The sequence below is a fragment of the Anser brachyrhynchus genome, assembly GCF_964034855.1.
Source record: "Anser brachyrhynchus genome assembly, chromosome: 4".
NCBI classification, from domain to species: Eukaryota; Metazoa; Chordata; class Aves; order Anseriformes; family Anatidae; genus Anser; species Anser brachyrhynchus.
The window spans coordinates 21,360,439-21,373,211 of NC_137698.1; the positions used below are offsets into that span (position 1 = coordinate 21,360,439).

Consider the following 12,773-nt stretch of genomic DNA (forward strand, 5'->3'; position numbering starts at 1 on the left):
TCGTGTGTGAGCAGTTAATTCCAGATTAAAATTGATTTATTTGGGGATAACTGCTCCCCAGTGCAAGGAATTAATTGCTGCCTGACAACCCTGCCAGCGATTTTCTTGTTGTAAACAAGCTGTTCCCAAACTCGTCTGAGCAAAGGAGGGATCCACCACCGAAAAATGACCACCTTTTCTTCTGGCAGCCTTCGGGGGAAAAGTCGTTAGACGTCCCGGATGCGGAAAACAAATCTCGAGCCGTCACCAGACGTAAAACAAAAGCTCAGGAAGTAAATAAATCAGGTAAAGTTTGTAGCTGTATTTCCGAGGTGCTGGGGAAGGAGTTTTCTGTAATCAAACGCCGCTTGTTGGCTGTCACTTGCTCGGAGCCGCTGTCATCCCGACGCCATCTGAAGCTGATCATCATCTCCATCTTGAGTCAGGGCAAGACCTGGGAAACAAAGGAAAAAGAACAACAGGAAACAAAGTATTCCTTTAAAGTTGGAAGTGAAGCAATCGCTTTGTGTTCTCACCAGTTTTGCAGACACTCGTGTGTGTACAGATGATCTTCGTGGCGCAGATGCTGCAGAGATGATCGCTAACAATCTATTTGTTGGAAGTCTGGGCCAAGTTCCCAGCTGATGTAAGTCACTGTGAAGCCAAAGAAGTGAATGGGCTCAGCAACAGACATCGTGTTATTTAATCTTACGATAATGTTCAGCGTAAGAGCCAGTGGAAGGGAAATTTACTGTAGGTATTGAGAAACTGAAGCATTATTTCATAGCAGCCCCGTCCAGAGGCACTGACCAGGCTCCTGGTTCAGTTGTATTAAAATATCGTGGCTTTTCCTCAGTGCAGCTCTTGGCTGTAAGTCCAAGGGCTACCTTTAGCAATGCCTGAGATCACTGCAAAATAACAGCTCACGTCCTTGCTGCCGAGGGAAACTCAGCTGTGCATGGAAACCAAAGGAAGGAGTCTGTTATGATGTGTAATGTCTGAATCCCAGCCAGGACATGTTAACACCCTTTGGGTGGAACAGAAATGCTATAGGGCTGATGAAACACACTCTCTATACAGTGTGAGTTCCCATTGTACGTTTTCCTGGGCATGTTTGTCAGGCAGTCTGTAACGCCGATTTCTGTACACATTGGAGGTATTTGCTGCCTTTGTTTTGTTCTTTTGCAAGGAATGTTGGGTTGGTTGGGGTGTTTTTCACCCTCCAGCCCTTGAGGACACAAGGGCTTTTTTTTGTCCTTCTACCTTCCGGCATCTTCCTTGTGTGCAGCAGCATGCCGTGTTGATTCCCCTGTCCCTATTTAATAGTGTCAGTATTCGTAGGGAGCAGAAAAGGCGCCGTAAATACATGAGATTAAAAGACCAGAGAGGGAAGGGTTGCTGTCTAACTATCCATGAATCTAGATAGTCTTTTCTAGGCTTCCCTGTACTTTCTTGCCTTGTATCTCTATTGTACAACTCCAAGAGCTTCAGGGTTTTATTTGGAGCCCTTAGCCCAGGCTACTGCGAGAATGGGTATGCGCGCTTTTCCTCATTTACTAATGCTCCTTTAATTAAGTGTTTTGCTAGTGGTTCCAAGGAAGATATGTGTATTTGCATAATTTGGGGTTGTCAGAAAGCAGGCACGTTAATTCTTCTTGTGCAGTGTCAGTGGTAAGACTTTCGCTCTGCTTTCAGAAAAAAGCAGAGGTCTCCTGGAGGCCGCAGCCAGGAAGATTTCAGGTGCCTGAAGTCAGAGTACCTGCAGTTCAGTGGTGTGAGTTTCAGTTTAAATCTCACTCACGTTTCTAAGTATTTCTGAGCAGGCCACATTAGCAGGTTTTCTTACCCGGGAAAAGAGACAGGGTGGTCCTGTATACAAAATCCTGCGTGAAAGTAGAGTCCAAGCTGCGACCCAGGGACAGAATTTTGTTGTAAGTACTGTTCCTTAGAATAAGATCATGTTTCTTTGTATCCTGGAACACTCTTGGCACACGGACAAATACAGAATCCAGTTCCCTGAATCCTAAAATTAGCGTATGGTCTCATTTCAGCATATCTGTTTGGTCACACAGGGTGATTGATGCTTTTCTGAAGTGCATCAGCATTAGGAAACAAAGGGAATGATTATCAGCAAAACACAAACACAAGATTACTTCCTTTATTTTTTTTTTTTTAAATATTGTCAGTTCTCTATTCACAGATAAAAGAGAAATAGATCCCGTGCAATATTGTGCACAAGTCCTCTGGGGAACAGATGTTTTTTCACAGCTCTGGAGAAAGGCTGTGACCTACTTCACAAACACACCTCCGAGTATCTTATCCCACCTTACCTTCTCACAGCCATGAGCTACATTTCCACATCCAAATCTTTTAACTGGGTACTTTATGACAGGGAAAAAAGAATTGCCTTTTTTTTTTTTCTTACTTCTGTAGAAGTAAATTTCAAAAATATCCATGATGTAGGCATAGAGTAGTTTGTGGTTTTGAGATAACCTACGTGTCTTTTCAGTTATCCAGATGCTGACAGACGGAGTGAAACTGAAGGGAATGGAACATCTTGTACTGCTCAGATTTAATACATGCTGTGCTGTTGCTTTCACTTTCTCTCTACAGCTGCCATAACTCTACTGAAGAGCTCTTCCTTCTCAAAGGCTGTACTTTCTGTATGGCAGCAGCGTTATCAAGGAAAAAACAAACTTACTGGTACGTTTTAGCAGACAGTAGGGAGGACTACAAGCTCTTTATTGAACATTATCGAGTGAAAATATTTAAAGCTATATTTATATATAGAATATAACCCAACCATGATTTATGGCTTTTTAAATATTTCTTTGAAGGGAAATATCTCTTGAAAATAACCAATATTTTTATAACTTCTTTTTAAAAACAAATGAGTACTCTGGGTTTCCTTTTGAAGAGTCTTACGTAAAGAATCTTGGAAAAATACATCTTTCAGAGAAGCACGGAGCTAAAATTCAGTATGACTTGTTACGTCTTAAGGATGGTGTAGTGACAGCTACTTGCTGAATGCCCTTTGTACTACTACTTGTAAGAACGTTGTTATGCCCCTGCTTCGATCTCTTAACATTGTTGTGACTCTTTTCCTCCAGCTGTGTCCTTTAAGAGGTCGGTTTGTACGCGTGACCCCAGGCTGCTGTTAGGATTTCAGCGTAGAAAGCTCACTTTCAAACGCAACATGCGGTAGCAGGAGCCGTGTTCTGGCTGGCCTCCTCCAGGTTTCTGTGTCTGTAACTGGGTTGTGCTGGCCTGACTTCAGAACTCCTGTGCTTGCCGTCTTCCACAACACTTTTCCTCTGAGTCACGTCTGCAGGATTAGGACAGTTTATAGCTTGTCAGGGAGGAGGTTCCACCACGGTTTTGTGGTGTCTATTTGCAAAAAAAAAATAGACTGAGCTGACTACAGAACTAGCTCAAACCTTCAAAAGTGGTCAAAATGCTCTTATCATGCTATTGTAGTACCAATACTGTTGTGTGGTACTGTTTGGTACATCCACATGTCTGCCGTGCTCAGCGCTTGTATGGGGCTGACATCCTTCATCTCTTAGTGCCCGTCAGTGTGTTTCTGCTCCCACAGCCCCTGGTTTTGACCCCAATGAAGAAGAGGTGTGTGATAAAAATGGGACAAGAAAAGGGAAATGATATTAACAGAGCTGTCAGGCTTAATACATTTCTGTATGTGTACGGTTACAAGTTATGGTTCTTGGCAATTGGCTTTCTTGTTAGGAGTGGCAAGTGTTTGCAAAGCGAATTCCCGGTAGGTAGGCCTCCCTTCACGTCTAAAGGAGTCCTCCTCTTCTTATAGGACAGAACAATGTTTTCTTAGGAAAATTAGCAGTTGATTGTGTTTCTTGGCGATTGTTCTTTCCCTCCCCCCACAACGGGACAATTATAAACGAGAATTGAAAACAAACAGAAATGATTCTCAGCGTGGTGCCAGAAAGCTTGATTTCAGCGTGGGTCTCTGGGAGCGCTGAGCGTTTTCCTCCCCAAAGAGATGCTGGAGGTCAGCACAGTCCAAGCTTGACGCTGTGGCTTAAAAGCACGGAGGCTTCGTTAGCCTTTTTGGGTTACGGGGATCCTGCCCGTCCCCTCCAGCTGCTCCCATGCTGCGTGCTCTCTCTTGGCTGCGCTGCCACGGGCATTTCCAGGCAGGGTAGGAGCGTTGGGCAGGGTTCAACCAAACAAGCCCTACAGAAAGAGGTGCTGCTTGTAACCCAGCTCAGTTCCCTCCCCTCGTTCACAACACTGTCTCCGCGAAGAATAGCCTTGACACGGGACAAAATTGGGGTGGGACCAGAGGTGGGAAGCGAATGGAGTCCACTTGTCTCAAAAAAAAAAACCAAAAATGTGGGCACCTGCATGCAGCTTTGACTCCAGGGGTGTAAATCTGAAGGGGAAGTGCATTGTTAGCGTTGGTCGGCAGTGGGTGGTAGGTGCAGAGGTGCTCCTGGTGTTGCAGGCCTGCTTCACCTTATAGATGTTACTGTTTCGTCCTCCTTACAAGGACCGTCTGGTTTTGCTTTTTCCTTTCTGCTGGGTCAACACTACGCGGGGGCGCGGGGACTTGGCATGCCTCGTGTTTTGTATGGCTCACCTTCGTTTCTGGCTTCGTGCTTTTGCTTTATAATTAATGTGTGCTGATCTAGGGCGAAGCTGGCTTTACGTTAAGTGATGGCCAGTGGAACTTTATGTGCCTTTGATGCCCGCTTTGGAGAATTTCAGGGGTCTTTAAAAACTTGGATGACTTTGAATGGCAGAAGGTGTTTGTCCTGCTACTCACTGAGAGATGGACTTGAGGTTCTCCCCGCAAAGCCAACAGTGAAGGGTACAACAACAAAAATGGCACAGAAAGGAGCCAGCAAAGTAGGGCTCTCAAGCGCACCCATTAACTCTGCCTCCTAACCGTGTTACACATACTGGGAGGCAGTACTGAAACACAGAGGCTACTTTTAAGGCACGGCAGGACGTGGCGTTTCTTACTTTACAAGGAAACCACACGTTTGACAGCTCTGGAGGGAAGACGTGGCACCTTCGTTTCACACAGACGATTGCTAGAGAGAGCTGACTCGTTATTTTCGTTGCAGAGATGTCGCTGACGTGCAACTGCCAAAAACCCCGCTACGTTTTAGTGCCGTTGTGGTCAGTGCTGTCCCAAGGCATTGTGTCTGGGAGTGTCTTCTGGCTTTATTTTCTGCAGCTCGTGGCCACAGAGGAGCACGGGCTGTGTTTTGACTAACAGAAGCGCGCTGCCTTTGCCCTTCTGTGCAGCATGGTTCCCCAGAAGAAGCCCACGGTTCCTTCCAGCTGGACATCGCTGCGGGTTTATTTTTAGCTGGGTTTGGTTTTACTTTCAGATAAACAGATCTCGGGAGCCACTCACAAGCCAGACCTCTTTTGTGACTACCTCCAATTAATTTGGTGCGGTGCGGGTGATGGATGTAAAGGTGTAAGCTGACGGCTGCAGGTGCTGTGCTGGTCCCAGAGGCCTCTGAGTGCTGGGAAGGAGATGAACCCTGCCACGTCTGTGGGGAACAGCTGGGCAGCCCCATGGGACACGGGACGGACAAGACAAATGGCTCTACCTTGCCATCCTGGGCAGGACCTGCTTCCTTGTAGTAATGTTGGCAGCTTTCTCCTCTCCTGAAGTGCATTGCTTTTTCACAAACACGGCTTTAACCTTTTTTCCGTCCCAAGTGGGATTTGCTGCCGCTGCCTTGAAGATGACTTCCTTGCCTTTTGCCTAAATGGTTCATTCAGACAGGCTTGAAATTCGTCCTAGAGGCTCGTTAGCCACAACACGAGACGTGTCCCGCTGCAAACAGGAGCACTCACGTACTGAATTCTGAAGCTTATACATGGTGTTTCCAGGAATTATCTCAAAGTGCACATATATTGAAAGAAATCTCAAGAAGAAACGCATGTAAGACGATAGTTGCATCTACATGCTCCTTTCCTGACAGATGAATAGAAATGTGCTTGCGTTTTTAGTACAGTCATTTGCATTTTTTAGCTTTGACCCTGCTTCGAGTGGGAGGGAGATGGTGGTACTGTGTGATTGAGATAAGGCAGTTGGTGCTGGAAGGGCTGCTGGGGCCTGCTTGCATCTGTGTTGTAAAAAGTGCTTGTACTTTTGCATATCTGAAAAGGGTATCGTGCATTTTAGGAGCGTGTCGCTGTCACTTGGAAAACTGCTTTGCTCCTGCATGGACCGGGGCGTTGCAGCAGGATCCAGCCATTGCTGGGCTCCGGGGCTGGCTGCTTTTTCAGATCTGAAGTGAATCTGAAAGGGAGCCGAGCAGTTGCAAATATTTTGTGAGCTATTTTAGACATTTTTGGTCATTGGAAAAGGCTGAGGCTGAAGCTGTAGTGACCAGCTCTGCACAGCAATAAATAAAATGCCAATAAGTTTGCTAAGAGATTAGCGTGAGCACTGCTGCTGGTAAATTCTCTGAGCGTATCAGGGAGCCTTATTGTTGCACTCAGGTTTTAATTCCCTATTAGTTTCAGGAAATACATGTCCTCAGAGCAATGAGAGGAAACTTTGAACGTTTTTCTTCCTCTTGTGCTGGGTGTGGGCTTGGTACTGCCTAATTGTTAGTCTGCCTGATGCCTGTTCTCCCATAGGAAAAAAGAACAAACCCATTTACATTTGTGTCATTGCCGTGTGCTTTCAAATATGTAGCCTAGTCTTTTTGTTTTTCTCTCCTTTTTTTTTTTAAGATCAAAGGTGACAAGAATAGCAGAGCAGAGAAGTTAAGAATGATGCAGTGAACACAGATGTAAAGAACAAAGGAGAGAGGAAGGAGCTGAGCCTGGTGTAGTGGGGGAGAGAAGAAGCCTAAATGCAAGTACTTGCACGTGAAAATGATTGATTGCAGGCTGCTTAACTGGAGTTTAATGCGGTGCTTTAATCTGCATCTAGTGCTGGTTGGCACTTTCGGAGTGGTGCCTGAGATAGGTTAATGTTTTTTAAATTATCTGTCTTGGCTTCAAGACTTTGGACTCTTATGTCAATAATTTACCGTTCTAAACAGGGAAATGGCATCGGGGTCACGTGCGCGCGTGTGAGAAGTCGGTTTGAGCCCTGACTGAATAGTGTAACGCGGCCTGGTGCAGCTGAGGGGCTGTGAAGCGCTCGCCTCCTAGCTGAGCAGCATCGAAATGTAGTAAAAAATATCAGCAACAGGGTTGATCAGAGAAAGCTGGAGGGGGTGTGGGACGTCGTCCTGTGCAGACAGAACCAAACTTGTCTGAAAAATAACCGATGTGAATATATTTTTCATTATCTTAATCAAGTTTACGGGACAGAAACAGCCATCTGAAAACACTCGAGTTAGTGGATACATCATTTTAGCTAGTACAGTGGTGTTTCCTGTGTTTTGTTTGGTTTTGTTTTGGTTACATTTTCTGTGGCAAAAAAAAAAGTCTTCTGCAAATGCAGGTACACGAGCCAAAAAAAGAGGTCTCTTGGAGCGTAACTGATTTTCTTTGTGGCCTCTGGTATCCTGCCTTTATAAGCAGAAGAGCTGTTGCCCAGGTGAAGGGTGTACTAATACAGGTGTACCAAGACTGTTCTGTGGAGAAAGCTTTATCATTTCTGTTACTCCTAGGGGAGGCTCCTACATAGATCCAAAGTCAGCATAATGTTTACGATTGTTCAATGCCTGCAAATCTTTAATAAGTCTGTATTTTGTGCTGGTAGATGGGGGAACCGCAGTTCTGCCAGGAAAACAAGTAACGTTGTCCCTTGTTCCCTTCAGCTCCTTCCAGTGCAGGTAACAATGCCTGTCGAAAGAATGCGGATGCGCCCATGGCTGGAAGAACAAATAAATTCTAACACAATACCGGGGCTGAAATGGCTAAATAAGGTAAGGTGTGTGCGCACGTGCACACGTGTGCGTGTGTGTGTGTGAAAGAGGGACTTAATAGCAGTGTCAGAGGTTTGCATAAGTAAATCAGTGTTCCTGGTTTTCGAGGGGGCAACATAAGAAGGGAGGGCAAAGCTGAATGCTTCTTGCTTGTCCTGGTTCCAGTTAGGACAGAGTTAATTTTTCCTCATAGTAGCTGGTAGGGTGCTATGTTTTGGATTAGGATGAGAAAAGCGCTGATAACATGCTGATGTTTTAATTGTTGCAGAGCAGTGTTTACACCAGGCCAAGGACTTTTCGGATTCTCCCTCTGTCCTGCCAGCGAGCAGGCTAGGGGTGCAGCAGGAGCTGGGAGGGGACAGACCCAGGACAGCTGACCCAAACTGGCCAAAGGGGTATTCCATACCATCTGACGTCATGCTAAACAATATATAGGGGTGGCTGGCCGGGGTGGGGGGCCGGCTGCTCGGGGATAGGCTGGGCATCGGTCAGCGGGTGGTGAGCAATTGCATTATGCATCACTTGTTTTCTTACACGTTATTATTATTAATACTATTATCATTATCACTACTATTATTATTATTGTTATTATTATATTCCTGTCTTAATAAACTGTCTTTATCTCAACTCACCGGCTTCACTTTCCCGTATCTCTCCCCCATCCCAGAGAGGGAGGGGGGAGGGTGAGGGAACGGCTGTGTGGTGTTTAGCTGCCAGCCGGGTTAAACCACAACACTGCTGAACCTGTTCTTCTGGCCTCACATTCCAGATCTGAAGCTCTCTGTATTTGCCTGCTAGATTTGTGGCTTGTTTGTAAGCATTTTCCCTCCTCCAACTCTTTGTTGGTGAAACAACCGTCCCGAAGACTCCGTTAGTTTTTTTTAAGCTGGAACAGATTGCTCGCCATGTAGCATCAGAGAGATTTTGAACAAAATGCTCTTCTGAGGTGGAATAGTGTATTTTGCATTAACCTCCGAGTTGAAGTGATGGTCCCTTCTTTCAGAATTGGGTGAATGCTCTTACACTTCTCAAAGCAGTGAACCTGGGAAAAAATCAGTTAAGTTTTTCTGTTTTCAGGCCCAAAACTACTATTCCTTGTCCAGAACTCATAGTGAGAGCACTAGATACTCTGTGAACACAAGTGTGGGCTCCAAAATGTTAGCACCCAATTAGAATTGTTCTTAATTGGCTGAGTAAAACAGTGCATTTGAGACTTTGAACAGTAATAAACCCCCAAAATACTACATGCGTTCTGCAGGATGCAGAAGTGCAATTCACCACACTGAAAAGAATGGAGCAGTTGTAACTACAAAGTCCACATTCTTATCAAAATGAGTAGAAATGCAGTAAAGTGGGTGCAGAAATATAGAAACTGCCATTCTGTCTAAGACACTAGTCCAGTTTGTCTAGTATCCTCCCTGTGATAGGAGCTGTTGGGCTTAGGCGTTCATTTTTAATACTGGAGAATGGCAATTAATATTTTTATTTCAGCTTCCAAAGCTAAAACCACTCGTGACTATAAAATTATCAGCAGCCCTATAAATTTTAGCTGCAAATTTTGTTTCTCAGGAACATCCTGCATCAGTTATTCTCACATGCTGTGACTGGGTAAATAAATATTGCTTTATCCATTCCCAAGTTACCTGCCCTGTGAATTTGAGTAGGTCATAATGGGGTCATAGTTGAAGAGGAGGAAGAGAGCAGCTTTTACGGTTGTCTTTGTAATATGAATACCATATTCAGGTCCCTGTGGATTCTTCTCCTTTGCTATCTCTACTTCTGTGTCAGATCTCTCCTGCTAATGATCCACCTCTGCTGTCCTTTCCTGAAAATTTCCGTTTGATTCCAAAATAATTTCTCTATCAGGGCACGGTATTTCAGATTGGAGCAAGTTACTGTTAAATATAGTGGTGGTGTGTGTTTGCAGGTTATGTTCACATAACCTTTCCCAGTACACCCTGGAAATATACGTGCTCTGTAGTGTGAAAACACTGCCTCTGTGCTAAGGGATTCACTCTTCAAGTTCAGTCCACTAGCCTACAAAGGCGTGTTGCAAGGCATGTCATGTTGTTTAATGCTGGCAGCTCTCTGATTGTGTTGTTGCAACGGTTTCTGCCTTGTGCTTCTGGCGTAAGCTGTTTGCATGCAAGAGTCGGTAGGGGATTTTGTCCTTAGTTAGCATATTCTATATTGATCAATGCTTGTCTCACAAATAAAGTATTTTGAAATTGAGTTTTTTTTTTCTAGAGCAAAGCTCTGGCCCCGATCAGGAGGAGGACACCAGGCTAAATGGCCTGCACTGACGTTTGTTAAACTTCAATTCCCCACTCTACCCTCAGATTTGGTATCATCCCGAGTTGCTTTTATTGTGCTCAAGCTAATTGCACTTCTGAGCGTTTCTGTTTAAAAATGCTTAAAAATCCATTCCAGCAATGAATCATTAAACCAAAAATATTTCTATTTTTACTATAAATCCTGACCATAAACAAAGCCTTGCATGGAATCTATGATAAAATGTCGTGTGTCACAGCACATTCTGTACAGAATTGACTCTGGAAGTTTTAGGATTTCAGGGTTTGTATATTTCAGAGTTTGGCAAAGGACAGTTCACATTAAAGAAAAGAAGACGGGGCAGATAGCAAGAGAATGACACTCACTTGTGTGCACAGCTCTTAAGGAAATAAGATTTAACTATTGAAGAAATGAGTATCACTCTATGTCATTGGCTGTCTTCTTGGGAAATTTTTCCAGACCAAGGAAGGAATTAAACCTCTCTCAGTTAAAAATGACAAGTCAGGTAACAGCTGACTTACCTAATTCCTTCCTCTGCTGTCAGTTAATCACATTATACCTCCTGCTTTGTTCTGCACTGCATTGTTAATGTTTTCCCCACCAGAACAAACCCTTCTCTACAGGGCTTAAAAAATAAATCCTTGTGCACCTCCCTAGCGAACATTTTATCCTGCTGAACAGCATAAGGGAGAAAGGGAATTTCTTTACCATCCCTGGGAGACAAACTGGAAGGTGTGAAGGAAATTACATAGTTCAGCAGAGGGCAGAGGTGGTGTGAGGAGGGGGATAATGGGAGGTCAGCGTCCCTCATGGATCTGGAAAAGGAAATTAGAGTGAAAACATGCAGAGTAGCTGTAACAGGAGCCGCGAGGCAGCCAGCTGCTTTGATGGCTGCTTGGAGTATTACCATCCAAACGGAGGTCACTATTTAAAATGTGTCTTATGACTTTCTAACTAATCTGTGATCTCATGCTCATTCACCCGCCTGGAGCATTTTGCACTGTTAGGGTTTCAAGTGTTCAATACTGTTTTCCTCTTCCTGCTTATTTCTAAGAATGTGACACCTTTTCCCTTTCGATATCCCCACCGGATTGTGGTAGCAACTGCTGTTATGCAGCAGCAGTTTTCTGGGTTGTGCTTTTGACTTTGGGCGAGCCTAACTTTTTATACAAACTCAAGACTCCTACACAAACGTGCGGTGATGAAGTGCAGCATAGGAGAGCTCTTGATTTGCCAAGTCTAAGAAAAATCAGTGCTGAGCCTTTTCCTATTAATGTCATTATCAATAGACATGAACTGAAGAAGGATTTGTGAAATAAAAAAATAATATTTAAATAGGGAGGATCTAGGTAAACTAGAGCAGAACGCCATGGAACCATAGCCACATGGTTTCGTTGCAGTATGCAGTCTTGTGGGGCTTCAGATAAAATTAGATTTTTACATAATTGATGAGAAAATGTTTCTGTATGTAAAATTATTTATATTTTAAAGTTATAATACATGTAGATTCTATGATTTTGTTATTTATATTAGAATTTGCTGTAAGTCCTTGTGCTTCGAGACACCTGGAATTAGGAAGAACTTTATGTAACGGACACTTAGACTGCTGTCGAGAAGGTCCTTGCACCTTCTTTGAAGCAGTGAGTACCACTGATGGTGACATGGTGCTATATCTGTAGTCTTACTCAGTCTGCAAGTGCCTAAAGAACTTCTTGGATTTCATTGCAGAATATGAAATCAGTTGTATAGCCTCCATAGCATCGTGTAGCATTGTTGGAACTTCTTCCTATCACCAAACATGAGAAGACTTTTTAGTCTGGTCTATTCGTGCAGTTCATGGTGGTAGATTTTTTTAATGGGCCTCTATTTTTTCCACGCTAATCATTGTCTGCAGGACAGTAAAGGCAATAGAGGTTATTCTCACTTTGATGAACACAGTAGAGCTGTGGACCGCAGAAGAGCGGGGTTGAAGCTTTCTTTAGACCAACTTTACTTGGGGAAAGAGGAGAGCATATCTATAGGGTGTTTTAAATATGTAGAGGAGGAAGAGATAGGAGGCAAAAGGCACGTGAGGCAAATGATGAAGAATAGATGAAGAGGAAGAAGGAGTGTGTGAGAGTTTGAAGGAGAATGGAGAACACGTTAAATCTGTGATTTCACCAAATTAAAGAAAAGATGAAGTGAAAAGGGAAGAATGCTGTTCTGAACAAATGAATGTAAATGGGAAGGGATTGGAGAAAATAGTTGGAGGTGACAAAAAATGCAGGCTCAAAAAAGCAAAGATCACCCAGAAAGGAAAGGAAATAAGCCTAACCTTGACATTAGTGAAATATTAACCTGACAGACAAGGAAGAAAAGCTGTTGTTGGAGGAAGGGGGGGAGGGCAAAGGATTTATCTCACCCGACCTTAGACATCTACAAAGCAGTCATTTAAATGAGAGCTGCCTGTCTAAAGTTGTTTGCAGTTAATGGAGAGAAAGAGGCACTTTGGGGTTGTAATTCAGTTGGTGAGCTGAAGGAAATTGTTCCCTGAAAGTGCTTTTCTCTTCACTAGCTGTGAAAGAAATCTAAACCTGTAGGGGTGGCGCTTACAGTGTAAGATGTCTGTATTTG

The 12,773-nt window shown here is 43.9% G+C and overlaps 1 protein-coding gene across 5 annotated transcripts in view; it reads left to right on the forward strand.

Moving 5' to 3' along the window:
• Positions 1-12,773, forward strand: part of IRF2 (interferon regulatory factor 2) — a 42,220-nt gene that overhangs the window by 9,903 nt on the left and 19,544 nt on the right. For 3 of the 5 annotated variants that reach the window (XM_080590749.1, XM_080590751.1, XM_080590748.1), the window contains exon 2: positions 7,761-7,868. In XM_080590749.1, coding sequence (XP_080446875.1) covers positions 7,782-7,868 — 87 coding nt within the window. In that variant the 5' untranslated portion in view covers positions 7,761-7,781. Of the gene's footprint in view, positions 1-6,720; positions 6,845-7,760; positions 7,869-8,136; positions 8,264-12,773 lie in introns of those variants that run through there. The other 2 variants (XM_080590747.1, XM_080590750.1) reach the window with 2 other exon arrangements.